Here is a 15,534-nt window from a genome sequence, read left to right as displayed (position 1 = left end):
GGTACAATACAGGATTGTTGACCTGAAACGTTGAAGGTGTTCTTTTTAATATGGATTGGCTTGAATAATAAATATTTAATTGTCTCTCAGCAATAGGTCAGTGCAATTTGTACTTTCACTTCCCATAGGTCATAGGACTTCCTGCTATTTGGTGCCGTAAATAGTTGCTATTATCGTCCCGTTGTAAAAGGAATCCAGACTTCAATGAATCCTGCTGGATCACTCCTCCATTGACATCTTTACACAGTGTTCCACTTGGTATGCGGCAATTACTAAAGCACCACACTAAGACTAGCCACAGCACAGCACACAGGAATTAAACCTTGGTTCAAAAGGGGATTTGATGACGTTGGGATTTAGCATCATTAAAGCCAACGATTTATCTGTAGCGTGTGCTGTGTGTCAGAGCGAGAGTGTGACGTGGATTCGCTGCCCCTTGCCTCGGACGCCGCCAAAGATTTACTCACATTCACTATATTTATGGTATCCCTTCCCCACACACATGATCCATTTATTCACCATCATCTCTTTTCTCTTTGCTCTGCGTTCAAAGCCCCCTATGGGGACGTTCTGACTCTCTCTACGATTACCACCGGGCTTAGGCTGCAAGACTTTTATTCCCAGCAGCTGGATCAAGTAGCAAAAGTTACACAGGTGAAAGCACACAGCAGTCAAAGGTCACACTCTACCAGGTCCATATGAATGAATGAATTTGGCTGACTCATATAATCACAAATGGGTGTGGAAAGGAGACGCTCTGGCTATCGGGTGTGTTGAAACAGGAGACGCTCTGGCTATCAGGTGTGTTGAAACAGGAGACACTCTGGCTATCAGGTGTGTTGAAACAGGAGACACTCTGGCAATCGAGTGTGTTGAAACAGGAGACACTCTGGCTATCAGGTGTGTTGAAACAGGAGACACTCTGGCAATCGAGTGTGTTGAAACAGGAGTCACTCTGGCTATCGGGTGTGTTGAAACAGGAGACACTCTGGCTATCGGGTGTGTTGAAACAGGAGTCACTCTGGCTATCAGGTGTGTTGAAACAGGAGTCACTCTGGCTATCAGGTGTGTTGAAACAGGAGTCACTCTGGCTATCTGGTGTGTTGAAACAGGAGTCACTCTGGCTATCTGGTGTGTTGAAACAGGAGTCACTCTGGCTATCTGGTGTGTTGAAACAGGAGTCACTCTGGCTATCGGGTGTGTTGAAACAGGAGTCACGCTGGCTATCAGGTGTGTTGAAACAGGAGTCACTCTGGCTATCAGGTGTGTTGAAACAGGAGTCACTCTGGCTATCGGGTGTGTTGAAACAGGAGTCACGCTGGCTATCAGGTGTGTTGAAACAGGAGTCACGCTGGCTATCAGGTGTGTTGAAACAGGAGTCACTCTGGCTCAGGTGTGTTGAAACAGGAGTCACTCTGGCTATCAGGTGTGTTGAAACAGGAGTCACTCTGGCTCAGGTGTGTTGAAACAGGAGTCACGCTGGCTATCAGGTGTGTTGAAACAGGAGTCACTCTGGCTATCAGGTGTGTTGAAACAGGAGTCACTCTGGCTATCGGGTGTGTTGAAACAGGAGTCACTCTGGCTATCAGGTGTGTTGACACATGGCCTCTTCGTAGCGCTGTGCGTAGGCCTGTGGTATCTAGTCATCTAGTCGCTATCTAGTACACTAGTCCGCGTACTCAAAACATTTGCTGCTCTGCAGAATGCTGGGTAAAGTGCCGGCTCGGCTCACAGTTTGGTGCTAGAACGTTGTGGCCAGGCACATGAAACCGCCACCTTCCAGTCTGCTGTGTGTTGATATATGAGCCCCCACAAGAGGAAAGGTTACACTATTAGCCTTTGAAAACTGCATTGTCATTAGCTAAGGTAGCATTTTCAGGACTTCCTCCTTTAGATTCAAGATATGGGATGAATTATTCCTGCATATTTAAGATGACTCTTTAATTGTTGCAAGGTGAGCAATGTAGAGCATTGTATTGTAAAATATCTTGAGTAGTGATTTGCCTAATGCGATTGAGTAGGTCCTAAAACATCTTATCAACCCTTTCTGAGGTAATGTTATTTAGCATTACATAATCCTAAGCTTGAGTCATTTGCTACAGTTGCCTCTCATTTTCTTTGATTGTTATGACAAGTCAGCTTTAAGGCCTGGTTGGCGTTTTAACACAGACCAAACCAACTCATTCCCCTTCATTCTGTAGTTTTCGCTCTGTTGATACTATCAGCTAGCCAGACTGACGCTAACACTAAAACACAGCAGATTTGAAATGAGAGACTACAGTAACTCAATAGGAATGATCTCCACTTGGCACTGCCGCTGCCCTCCGTAGCGGTGGTAGTTTTAGTATTTTATTGACATTCTATTTTCTTCAGGTTTTTAAGCATTAGTCAAATCTAGTCTGTTTTTAGCCTCCAACCCAATGTAATCAATGGAAATGTAAACCATGAGGAGGATATGTGTTCTACTCCATTACAAGCTGTAATAGCTGGATCAATGAACTATTACCACCAGAGTGTAGACATCCATCAACATTATGGCCCTTCACGTCCCATTACAGAACAACTCTGGGTCTGACCTGAAACTCACTGAAGGGACAGTTGGAGTCGTTGTGTTGTCTTCCAAACAAACTAGTTGGTTATTTCTTCTGATTTAATGTTGACCTCTGGTTAACGGCCAGTTCATCTACTCTAATGTCAACCATTTACTTCCCTCAGCCGAACAGTCACTTTAATCTTTTCTCTTCCACTTGACTAGAAAAGGAGGCTTGTTTTTTTCACAAACGGTCTCTTCTGCTTCCTCTAGGTGACGGCATGCCAAAGGAAAGCAGTCCGTTCATAAACAACACAGAACATGACAAAGGGAATCTATACGATGGGAAGAACATGGCCCTCTTCGAGGTAACTGTCAACATCCAATACCCTTGATTTATAGATAATGTTATCTGTGGTGTATTTAATATGACCTTTGACCTAGGCTGTTGATGATGGGTTAAATGTGAAGAAAGGGGCGTTCCCTGTCATGCCTATGCTCTCTGGGGTAGCGAGCCCTTATACTAAATCCTATTAATAATGAGAATTATGGACTATGAAATATATTTCTACTTCTCTACTATAATTCACTCCAGCAAAACTATTCCAAATCTTATTTGATTTGTGTACAATTTTTACATTCCTCTGGATCATTTCACCCACCACTCCTCCTGTTATGAGGGTTATTTCACTGACCCTTATGCAGAGAGCATGCATGCATGCCAAGATGTGTTAGGACACTTTTTTGTGTTAAGGTCTTTGTTTGCTTCACAGGAAGAGATGGACAGCAACCCCATGGTGTCCTCGCTGCTCAACAAGTTGGCCAACTACACCAACCTCACCCAGGGGGTCAAAGAGCACGAGGAAGCAGATGATGACGAGGGGCCAGCCAAGAGTAAGAAACCAGTCAAGGTGTGGACAACAATGTTTTTCAATTCCAGATACACTTTTAGTGACACAAGTCAACTTCTAAGCACAACAGACTCCTACACTCTGATAGTGGTGATAATGACAAGGCAAATATAATCCTCCCAACGTGTGGGTGTTCTCCAGTGTGGAGGAAATAGCCTGGCTTAGACTGTCCGTATATAGGACAGCCCATTGTTTCAAGTCTATAAATGTCCTCACTTGGTTAGTGTATCCCATCTTACATATTTACTGTTGATTTAATGGTGCCCTTTAAAAACTGCTGAATAAATGATTCCAGAACAGGGTCTTTGACCAGAGCAAACATTCAGTGTGCAGCACGAAGGACATGTAAACATGCTCACTTTGTTTGCCTGCGTGAGCTACAGTGTAATTGATCATTGTTGGCTTTATATTTTTTATGCTTCAAGCAAGCCACCACCACACCCTCCCCTAAAGCCACCACCACACCCTCCCCTAAAGCCACCACCACACCCTCCCCTAAAGCCACCACCACACCCTCCCATAAAGCCACCACCACACCCTCCCATAAAGACACCACCACACCCTCCCCTAAAGCCACCACTACACCCTCCCATAAAGCCACCACCACACCCTCCCCTAAAGCCACCACTACACCCTCCCCTAAAGCCACCACCACACCCTCTCATAAAGCCACCACTACACCGTCCAATAAAGGCATCACACCAACACAACATCAAAAACACATGCATCTCATATTTCTCACAGAAAGTTGATGTCTTGTGGAAGTGTGGCCAAAATAGCAAATAGTGAATGCAGGTCTGTGTCCGAAATGTTACCCTATTGATACACCACCAGAGCTATATACAGTGAGGGGGGAAAAGTATTTGATCCCCTGCTGATTTTGTACGTTTGCCCACTGACAAAGACATGATCAGTCTATAATTTTAATGGTAGGTCTATTTGAACAGTGAGAGACAGAATAACAACAACAAAATCCAGAAAAACGCATGTCAAAAATGTTATAAATTTATTTGCATTTTAATGAGGGAAATAAGTATTTGACCCCTCTGCAAAACATGACTTAGTACTTGGTGGCAAAACCCTTGTTGGCAATCAGAGGTCAGACGTTTCTTGTAGTTGGCCACCAGGTTTGCACACATCTCAGGAGGGATTCTGTTCCACTCCTCTTTGCAGATCTTCTCCAAGTCATTAAGGTTTCGAGGCTGACGTTTGGCAACTCGAACCTTCAGCTGCCTCCACAGATTTTCTACGGGATTAAGGTCTGGAGACTGGCTAGGCCACTCCAGGACCTTAATGTGCTTCTTCTTGAGCCACTCCTTTGTTGCGTTGGCCGTGTGTTTTGGGTCATTGTCATACTGGAATACCCATCCACGACCCATTTTCAATGCCCTGGCTGAGGGAAGGAGGTTCTCACCCAAGATTTGACGGTACATGGCCCCGTCCATCGTCCCTTTGATGCGGTGAAGTTGTCCTGTCCCCTTAGCAGAAAAACACCCCCAAAGCATAATGTTTCCACCTCCATGTTTGTCGGAGGGGATGGTGTTCTTGGGGTCATAGGCAGCATTCCTCCTCTTCCAAACACGGCGAGTTGAGTTGATGCCAAAGAGCTCCATTTTGGTCTCATCTGACCACAACACTTTCACCCAGTTCTCCTCTGAATCATTCAGATGTTCATTGGCAAACTTCAGACGGCCCTGTATATGTGCTTTCTTGAGCAGGGGGACCTTGCGGGCGCTGCAGGATTTCAGTCCTTCACGGCGTAGTGTGTTACCAAATTTTTTTTGGTGACTATGGTCCCAGCTGCCTTGAGATCATTGACAAGATCCTCCCGTGTAGTTCTGGGCTGATTCCTCACCGTTCTCATGATCATTGCAACTCCACAAGGTGAGATCTTGCATGGAGCCCCAGGCCAAGGGAGATTGACAGTTATTTTGTGTTTCTTCCATTTGCGAATAATCGCACCAACTGTTGTCACCTTCTCACCAAGCTGCTTGGCGATGGTCTTGTAGCCCATTCCAGCCTTGTGTAGGTCTACAATCTTGTCCCTGACATCTTTGGAGAGCTCTTTGGTCTTGGCCATGGTGGAGAGTTTGGAATCTGATTGATTGTTTGCTTCTGTGGACAGGTGTCTTTTATACAGGTAACAAACTGAGATTAGGAGCACTCCCTTTAAGATTGTGCTCCTAATCTCAGCTCGTTACCTATATAAAAGACACCTGGGAGCCAGAAATCTTTCTGATTGAGAGGGGGTCAAATACTTATTTCCCTCATTAAAATGCAAATCAATTTATAACATTTTTGACATGCGTTTTTCTGGATTTTGTTGTTGTTATTCTGTCTCTCACTGTTCAAATAAATGTACCATTAAAATTATAGACTGATCATTTCTTTGTCAGTAGGCAAACGTACAAAATCAGCAGGGGATCAAATACTTTTTTCCCTCACTGTATGAGATAGGGTGCCAGGTCTGGGGCTCCCGAGTGGCGCAGTGGTCTAAGGCACTGCATCGCAGTGCTAACTGTGCCACTAGAGATCCTGGTTCGAATCCAGGCTCTGTCGCAGCCGGCCGCGACCGGGAGACTCATGGGCGACGCACAATTGGCCCAGCGTTGTCCAGGGTAGGGGAGGGAATGGCCGGCAGGGATGTAGCTCAGTTGATAGAGCATGGCGTTTGCAACGCCAGGGTTGTGGGTTCGATTCCCACGGGGGGCCAGTATAAAAAAAATAATGTATTCACTAACTGTAAGTCGCTCTGGATAAGAGCGTCTGCTAAATGACTAAAATGTAAATGTAAAAAATGTCTGCGTGTGTTGCGTAATAGACCGAGCAAAGTACCTCCTCCTGAGACCGTGTGATAGTTGAAGGGGCCTGTGGGTCCTTGGGGTGAAAGCATGATTTATAATCATTCAAGCAATCTATTTTTCTACTGGGCTGAATTTATTTGGTGTTCTGTTGCTTTATCTGGTGCTGTTTATCTGGTGTTGTCCTTTTAAGAACACAAGGCCTCATTCTCTTACATATGTCTGACACAAACAACCCAGGCCTTCTATACGTCTCCTCCCACAGTTCCAGCCTGGAGAAACCTTTTATTAAGTTGTTGTTGTCCTACACCAGTTTGTTGCTTAAAATCCAAAGAAAATACCCACTGTCCAACAATGTTTTCCAAGTTGTGCGGGAATTCCACAGTAACCACAAACCCTTTCCCATGCCAGTTGCCCCATCACATTTTCTGCACGGAGACCAGATGGGCATCTCCAATTGGTCTCAAGAGTGCCTAGGATGGAGCGAAAGGGGGCAAAGTTGACACCTCTTTCCTGTCCTCCCCTCTCGGACCACGATCAGTGGGACTTTCCTTTTGGTTTAGATTGAGAGATGGTCAAAAAGGTAGCTACCACTTTGGACAAATAGGGGATGGTACTCTATTGGGACAATTTTAACAATTGTGGTGCCCCCTTTATGAGCTGTTTGCGAAACTTCCCTTTTGATGGAATGGACCTGTGAGGGTGATGCCTGTGATACAAGTTCTGGAAAGTTCCATCACGGTACAGGGTGGGACTGTTTGCTTCACTGTACATTTATTGGAGTATCGATGGTGGATTTGGGATGCCTTGCCCTTCAGATTTAATTCTAAATGTCCTTTTTCTAGAACTTTTGAAATTATAGAGTTGCTATGAGGTTAAAATACAGACTGTCAGCTTTAATTTGAGGGTATTTCCATCCATGTCAGGTGAACCGTTTAGAAATTACAGCACTTTTTGTACATAGTCCCAACATTTTAGGGGACCAAAAGTATTGGGACAAATTCACTTATGTGTATTAAAAGTAGTAAAAAGTTAAGTATTTGGTCCCATATCCAAGTGGGGTAACATCCACAGCAAGAACCGGCAAATCTGGTGCAGTCCATGAGGAGGAGAAGCACTGCAGTACTTAATGCAGCTGGTGGCAACACCAGATACCTTTGTTCAGGGACACATTATTCAATTTCTGTTAGTCACATGTCTGTGGAACTTGTTCAGTTTATGTCTCAGTTGTTGAATCTTATGATCATACAAATATTTACACATGTTAAGTTTGCTGAAAATAAACGCAGTTGACAGTGAGATGACGTTTCTTTTTTTTGCTGAGTTTATTATACATTTCTTTCAGCCAATCATCAGTCATTTGTGTCATTGCATTACATGTTGAGTGCCCTTCTCTATAAGCATGCTGAAAGCCTGATGTTAATGGTTCATGAAAAGAAACCTGTGTTCAAGCTATAATGACTAGAGTCCCTTTTTTAGTAAAAGCATTTTCTGATGCTTTTCGCTCGTTGTGCATTTTGTTCTAATAGGCAGTGGGTGGGATGTTGGCTAGCCCAGCATTCTGAGCAATATGATAGTTAGGTGGTACGCTATGGTGGTGGATGGGATTACCAATATACAGTGCATTCAGAAAGTATTCAGACCCCTTCACTTTTTCCACATTTTGTTTTATTTTACAATCTACACACAATACCCCATAATGACAAAGTGCAAACAGGTTTTTTAGAAATTTTTGCAAATTAATTACAAAATAAAAAACAGAAATACCTTATTTACATAAGTATTCAGACCCTTTGCTATGAGACTTGAAATTGAGCTCAGGTGCATCCTGTTTCCATTGATCAACATTGAGATGTTTTTACAACTTGATTGTAGTCCATCTGTGGTAGTTTGAATTGATTGGACATGATTTGGAAAGACACACACCTCTCTATACACTGTGTGCACAATTATTAGGCAAGTTGTATGTTTGAGGATTAATTTTATTATTGAACAACTACAGTGCTCTCGGTCAATCCAAAATGTTAATAAACCTCAAACCTGAATATTTAAGAAAGTAAAAGTGAGGTTTTGGCTTTCTTTGGAGAATATATATGTGTGCACAATTATTGGGCAACTAAATGAAAAACAAAAAGTTCCCCATCTCACTTGTTTATTTTCATCTGTTAAAGTGAGAATAATAAACAAACAACTCCAAATGTACAAATAAACATTTTAAAAAAAAATCAGTGACCAATATAGCCACCCTTCTTTTCAATAACAGTCATAAGCCTTCCATCCCATGGAGTCTGTCAGTTTCTTGATCTGTTGACGATCAACTTTTTGTGCAGCAGCAACCACAGCCTCCCAGACACTGGTCAGAGAGGTGTACTGTTTTACTTCACCGTAAATCAACCGTTTAAGGAGGGACCACAAGTTCTCAATAGGGTTTAGGTCAGGTGAGGAAGGGGGCCATGTCATTATTCTTTCATCTTTAAGGCCTTTACTGGCTAGCCACGCAGTGGAGTACGATGCATGCGATGGAGCTTTGTCCTGCATAAAAATCATGGTCTTCTTGAAAGATGCAGACTTTTTCCTGTACCACTGCTTGAAGAAAGTGTCTTCTAAAAACTGGCAGTAGGTTTGGGAGTTGAGTTTGAGTCCATCTTCAACCCGAAAAGGTCCAACTAGCTCATCTTTAATAATACCAGCCCATACCAGTACCCCACCTCCACCTTGCTGGCGTCTGAGTCGAAGTGGAGCTCCGTGCCCGTTACTAGAATATGACAGCACTGGAGGATAATGGGTTCCTGGTAGCTTCACGTTTGATTCTTCTCAAATCCTTGGCAGTTAATTTGCGTCTTTTTTTCTCAACACGGTTCTTGCGACCCTGTTGACTATTTGCAACAAAACGTTTGATGGTTCTGTGATCACGCCCCAATATCTTAGCAATTTCAAGAGTGCTGCATCCCTCTGAAATACTTTTTACAATTTGTGACTTTTCAGAGTCAGTTAAATCTATTTTTTGGCCCATTTTGCCTGAGGAAAAGAAGCTGCCTAATAATTATACACACCTTGATATAGGGTGTTGATCTCCTTAGGCCACACCCTCCCTCATTACACAAAGACACATCACCTGATACGCTTAAATCCAATAAGCATTCCAGTTTATACAGCTTGGAGTTGGGAAATATGCATAATAATGATGATATGGTCAAAATACTGACTTGCCTAATAATTGTGCACACAGTGTATAAGGTCCCACAGTTGACAGTGCATGTCAGAGCAAAAACCAAGCCATGAGGTCGAAGGAATTGTCCGTAGAGCTCCGAGACAGGATTGTGTCGAGGCACAGATCTGGGGAAGGGTACAAAAACATTTCTGCAGCATTGAAGGTCCCCAAGAACACAGTGGTCTCCATTCTTAAATGGAAGAAGTTTGGAACCACCAAGACTCTTCCTAGAGCTGGCAGCCTGGCCAAACTGAGCAATCGGGGGAGAAGGGCCTTGGTCAGGGAGGTGACCAAGAACCCAATGGTCACTCTGACAGAGCTCCAGAGTTCCTCTGTGGAAATGGGAGAACCTTCTAGAAGGACAACCATCTCTGCAGCACTCCACCAATCAGGCCTTTATGGTAGAGTAGCCAGACGGAAGCCACTCCTCAGTAAAAGGCACATGACAGCCCGCTTGGAGTTTGCCAAAAGGCACCTAAAGGACTCTGACCATGAGAAAGAAGATTCTGTGGTCTGATGAAACCAAGATTGAACTATTTGGCCTGCATGCCAAGCGTCACATCTGGAGGAAACCAGCCACCGCTCATCACCTGGCCAAAACCATCCCTACGGTGAAGCATGGTGGTTGCAGCAACATGCTGTGGGGATGTTTTTCAGCGGCAGGGACTGGGAGACTAGATGAACGCAGCAAAGTACAGAGTGATCCTTGATGAAAACCTTCCAACAGGACAACAACCCTAAGCACACAGCCAAGACAACGCAGGAGTGGCTTCGGGGACAAGTCTCTGAATGTCTTTGTGGCCCAGCCATAGCCGGGACTTGAATCCAATCAAACATCTCTGGAGAGACCTGAAAATAGCTGTGCAGCGACGCTCCCCTTCCAACCTGACAGAGTTTGAGAGGATCTGCAGAGAAGAATGGGAGAAACTCGCCAAATACAGGTGTGCCAAGCTTGTACCATCATACCCAAGAAGACTTGAGGCTGTAATTGGTGCCAAAGGTTCTTTCAATAAATTTCAAAAACCTGTTTTTTTCTTTGTCATTATGGGTTATTGTGAGTAGATTGATGAGGGGGGAAAAAACAATTTAATCCATTTTAGAATAAGGCTGTAACGTAACAAAATGTGGAAAAAGTCAAGGGGTCTGAATACTTTCCGAATGCACTGTATAATGTAAAGTGTCATGACACCTAATGAAAAGCAATTTCTTAAATGTAATCTATAAATAATTACTAGTTGACGCTTGAGACACAATCACGCCGTCTGTTGGTTGAAGGATTGATAACTGACTACTTATTGACCTCCTGCGCTCTCTCCTTCTCATCGCACTCTCCTCTCACTCTCCTCTCTCTCTCCTCTCACTCCTCTCACTCTCCTCTCCCTCCTCTCTCTCTCCTCTCACTCTCCCTCCTCTCACTCTCCTCTCCCTCCTCTCACTCTCCGCTCACTCTCCCTCCTCTCTCCCTCCACAGAGTCCCGCGTTGGGCACGTTAATTGGGGTGTACCTGCCCTGCCTGCAGAACATCCTGGGGGTCATCCTGTTCCTGCGTCTCACCTGGATCGTGGGCACCGCCGGCATCATGGAGACCCTTGCCATTGTGGTCATGACCTGCTCCTGTGTAAGGAATATATGATAATATTGCTATTTGTGACCCACCACCTGGATTCAGTCCCTATACAGTGAGGGAAAAAAGTATTTGATCCCCTGCTGATTTTGTAAGTTTGCCCACTGACAAAGAAATGATCAGTCTATAATTTTAATGGTAGGTTTATTTGAACAGTGAGAGACAGAATAACAACAAAAAAATGTCCAAAATGTTATAAATGTATTTGCATTTTAATGAGGGAAATAAGTATTTGACCCCTCTGCAAAACATGACTTAGTACTTGGTGGCAAAACCCTTGTTGGCAATCACAGAGGTCAGACGTTTCTTGTAGTTGGCCACCAGGTTTGCACACATCTCAGGAGGGATTTTGTTCCACTCCTCTTTGCAGATCTTCTACAAGTCATTAAGGTTTCGAGGCTGACGTTTGGCAACTCGAACCTTCAGCTCCCTCCACAGATTTTCTATGGGATTAAGGTCTGGAGACTGGCTAGGCCACTCCAGGACCTTTAATGTGCTTCTTCTTGAGCCACTCCTTTGTTGCCTTGGCCGTGTGTTTTGGGTCATTGTCATGCTGGATAACCCATCTACGACCCATTTTCAATGCCCTGGCTGAGGGAAGGAGGTTCTCACCCAAGATTTGGCCCGTCCATCATCCCTTTGATGCGGTGAAGTTGTCATGTCCCCTTAGCAGAAAAACACCCCCAAAGCATAATGTTTCCACCTCCATGTTTGACGGTGGGGATGGTATTCTTGGGATCATATGCAGCATTCCTCCTCCTCCAAACACAGCGATTTGAGTTGATGCCAAAGAGCTCGATTTTGGTCTCATCTGACCACAACACTTTCACCCAGTTCTCCTCTGAATCATTCAGATGTTAATTGGCAAACTTCAGACGGTCCTGTATATGTGCTTTCTTGAGCAGGGGGACCTTGCGGGCGCTGCAGGATTTCAGTCCTTCACGGCGTTGTGTGTTACCATTTGTTTTCTTGGTGACTATGGTCCCAGCTGCCTTGAGATCATTGACAAGATCCTCCCGTGTAGTTCTGGGCTGATTCCTCACCGTTCTCATGATCATTGCAACTCCACGAGGTGAGATCTTGCATAGAGCCCCAGGCCGAGGGAGATTGACAGGTCTTTTGTGTTTCTTCCATTTGCGAATAATCGTACCAACTGTTGTCACCTTCTCACCAAGCTGCTTGGCGATGGTCTTGTAGCCCATTCCAGCCTTGTGTAGGTCTACAATCTTGTCCCTGACATCCTTGGAGTGCTCTTTGGTCTTGGCCATGGTGGAGAGTTTGGAATCTGATTGATTGATTGCTTCTGTGGACAGGTGTCTTTTATACAGGTAACAAGCTGAGATTAGGAGCACTCCCTTTAAGAGTGTGCTCCTAATCTCAGCTCGTTACCTGTATAAAAGACACCTTGGAGCCAGAAATCTTTCTGATTGAGAGGGGGTCAAATACTTATTTCCCTCATTAAAATGCAAATCAATTTATAACATTTTTGACATATGTTTTTCTGGATTTTTTTGTTGTTATTCTGTCTCTCTCTGTTCAAATAAACCTACCATTAAAATTATAGACTGATCATTTCTTTGTCAGTGGGCAAACTTACAAAATCAGCAGGGGATCAAATACTTTTTTCCCTCACTGTATAGCAAAATTTGAAATTTTGTTTTTAACATTGGATAAAAGTAGAGACTCCGAGCTAGAAAATTGTATATCATACACTGCAGTTGAGGAACAATGGGAAAGTAATTCTGCTTTGAATGTTGATAAACTTGTAACCCCCCTTTTGAGAAAATGGCCTGTGAATGTTTTGGTACACCTACTGGAGAGCTCTTCTTTGTCTACACCCATTCAGTGTCGTTCACACCCTCTTAAGCCTTAGCCCCACCCATCTCTTTAAGGATTCACAGTGTAGACTAAACGTGGTGAAAGTAGTAGCAAAAACGAACGTTGTCTAGTCCTTGACCTATATCCTAATCTGACTTTGGTGCAGGTCATGTTGATCTTCACATTACCGTCTCTGGTAAATACACACTATATCAAATAAAATCTACGTTTATTTGTCACAGGATACAGAAGGTGTAAACGGTACAGTGAAATAGTTACTTGCATAGTGGAGTCTTTTGTTTAGACATGTAGCCAGCTAGCTAAACAATGAACCATAATCCCAACTCTAATGCCACGTTCAAAACAACTGGGAACTCGGAAATCTCAGACAAATGTTATTGATCACATGCAGATGTTATTGCGGGTGTAGCGAAATGCTTGTGTTCTTAGCGCCAACAGTGCAGTAGTATCTAACAATTCACAACAATACACACAAATCTAAAAGTAAAATAATGGAATTAAGAAATATATAAATATTAGGACGAGCAATGTCGGAGTGGCATTGATTAGAATACAGTACATACTGTACATATGAAATGAGTAAAGCAGTATGTAAACGCTATTAATGTGACTAGTATTCCATTATTAAAGTGACCAGTGATTCCATGTCAATGTACATAGGGCAGCAGACTCTATGGTGCAGGGTTGCGTAACCGGGTTGTAGCCGGCTAGTGATGGCTATTTAACAGGGCGGCAGGTAGCTTAGTGATTAAGAGCGTTGTGCCAGTAACCGAAAGGTCGCTGGTTCTAATCCCCGATCCGACTAGGTGAAAAATCTGTCGATGTGCCCTTGAGCGAAGCACTTAACCCTAATTGCTCCTGTAAGTCGCTCTGGATAAGAGCGTCTTTTTTTTATTTTTTAAAGTCATTTAGCAGTCTGGTGGCATTGAGATAGAAGCTGTTTTTCAGTCTCTCTGTCCCAGCTTTGATGCACCTGTACTGACCTCTTCTTCTGGATGATGGCGGGGTTAACAGGCCGTGGCTCAGGTGGTTGATGTCAATGATGATCTTTTTGGCCTTCCTGTGACATCGGGTGCTGTAGGTTTCCTGGAGGGCAGGCAGTGTGCCCCTGGTGATGCGTTGGGCAGACCGCACTACCTTCTGGAGAGCCCTGCGGTTGCGGCCGGTGCAGTTGCCGTACCAGGCAGTGATACTGCCCGACAGGATGCTCTCAATTGTGCATCTGTAAAAGTTTGTGAGGGTCGTTGGGGCCAAGCCGAATTTCTTCAGCCTCCTGAGGTTGAAGTGGCGCTGTTGCGCCTTCTTCACCACACTGTCTGTGTGGGTGGACAATTTCAGATGGTCAGTGATGTGTACGCCAAGGAACTGTAAACTTTTCACCTTCTCCACTGCGGTCCCGTGGATGAGGGCGTGCTCCCTCTGCTGTCACCTGAAGTCGACGATCAGCTCCTTCATTTTGTTAGGGTGAGGTTATTTTCCTGGCACCACTCCGCCAGGGCCCTCACCTCCTCCCTGTAGGCCAGGGTTCTTCAATTCCGGTCCTGGAGGGCCGAGACACCTCTGTTTTTCATCCTCTCCTTCTAATCAGGGGCTAATTCAGACCTGGGACACCAGGTGAGTGCAATTAACTACCAGGTAGAAATAAAAAACAGAAGTGTTTCGGCCCTCCAGGACTTGAAGAAGAATTGAAGAACCCTGCTGTAGGCGGTCTCGTCATTGTTGGTAATCATGCCTACTATTGTTGTGTCGTCTGCAAACTTGATGATTGAGTTGGAGGCGTGCATGGCCACGCAGTCATGGGTGAACAGGGAGTACAGGAGGGGGCTGAGCACTCACCCTTGTGGGGCCCCTGTGTTGAGGATCAACGTAGTGGAGGTATTGTTTCCTACCTTCACCACCTGGGGGCGCCCCGTAAGGAAGTCCATGTAAGGAATATACATGCCTGTGACTATAACCAAAAAATAATTATCTTGGGAGGTAATACGGTCGGCATTTGATTGTGAGTTGTTCTAGGTTGGGTGAACAAAAGGACTTGAGTTCCTGTACGTTATCACAATCACACCATGAGTAGTTAATCATGAAACATACTTATTCCTGTCTGCGCGATGTACTGAAAGCCAGCTGGCTGTATGGACGGGGACAGTATATCCTGACCATGACGATTTTCAGAGTCAGAGAGAGTCAGCATGGCACGATCATCCTCCAGAAAGTAGTTCAAAGTAGTCCATCACAACTTTTTCCCACTGAGCTTTGTCGATAGCATAACTTCAGGGCAGCAATGTTGAGAGCGGTAACAAAACTTTTTCAGTTCTTCATGATATCTTTCAAAAACAGCCATGATGGGAAGGATTATCCACACATACTGAGCAGCTCATGTTATAGACAGAAGCATTCTACATGGTAGACCAATCCAAACTTCCATCTCTCAGCATGTCCAGAACATCCATAATCTCAGCCAATCATTGCTCGAGGGAAGGTTCCTGTATTTTTCCGTAGCTTAACCAACCAGGCTCATAATTTAACAATTGTATTCATATTTACAGATGGCATACACGTTTGTTATTAAGGCACATGAAAGTTCCAGAAGGCATTTTGGCAACAAAAAAAAACATTCAAAT

General features: G+C 44.3%; 1 protein-coding gene across 3 annotated transcripts in view; it reads left to right on the top strand.

The window, feature by feature from the left end:
* LOC311109411 (solute carrier family 12 member 7-like) overlaps positions 1 to 15,534 on the top strand; it is a 95,134-nt gene that overhangs the window by 44,958 nt on the left and 34,642 nt on the right. For all 3 annotated transcript variants that reach the window (XM_084152276.1, XM_084152277.1, XM_084152278.1), the window contains exons 2-4: positions 2,804 to 2,898; positions 3,304 to 3,441; positions 10,925 to 11,071. In XM_084152276.1, coding sequence (XP_084008402.1) covers positions 2,804 to 2,898; positions 3,304 to 3,441; positions 10,925 to 11,071 — 380 coding nt within the window. The remainder of the gene's footprint in view (positions 1 to 2,803; positions 2,899 to 3,303; positions 3,442 to 10,924; positions 11,072 to 15,534) is intronic.

The sequence above is a fragment of the Coregonus lavaretus genome, assembly GCF_964263955.1.
Source record: "Coregonus lavaretus genome assembly, chromosome: 34".
Taxonomy (NCBI): domain Eukaryota; kingdom Metazoa; phylum Chordata; class Actinopteri; order Salmoniformes; family Salmonidae; genus Coregonus; species Coregonus lavaretus.
The sequence above is the reverse complement of the archived record's forward strand: the minus strand, read 5'-3'. Positions and strand labels throughout refer to the sequence as shown.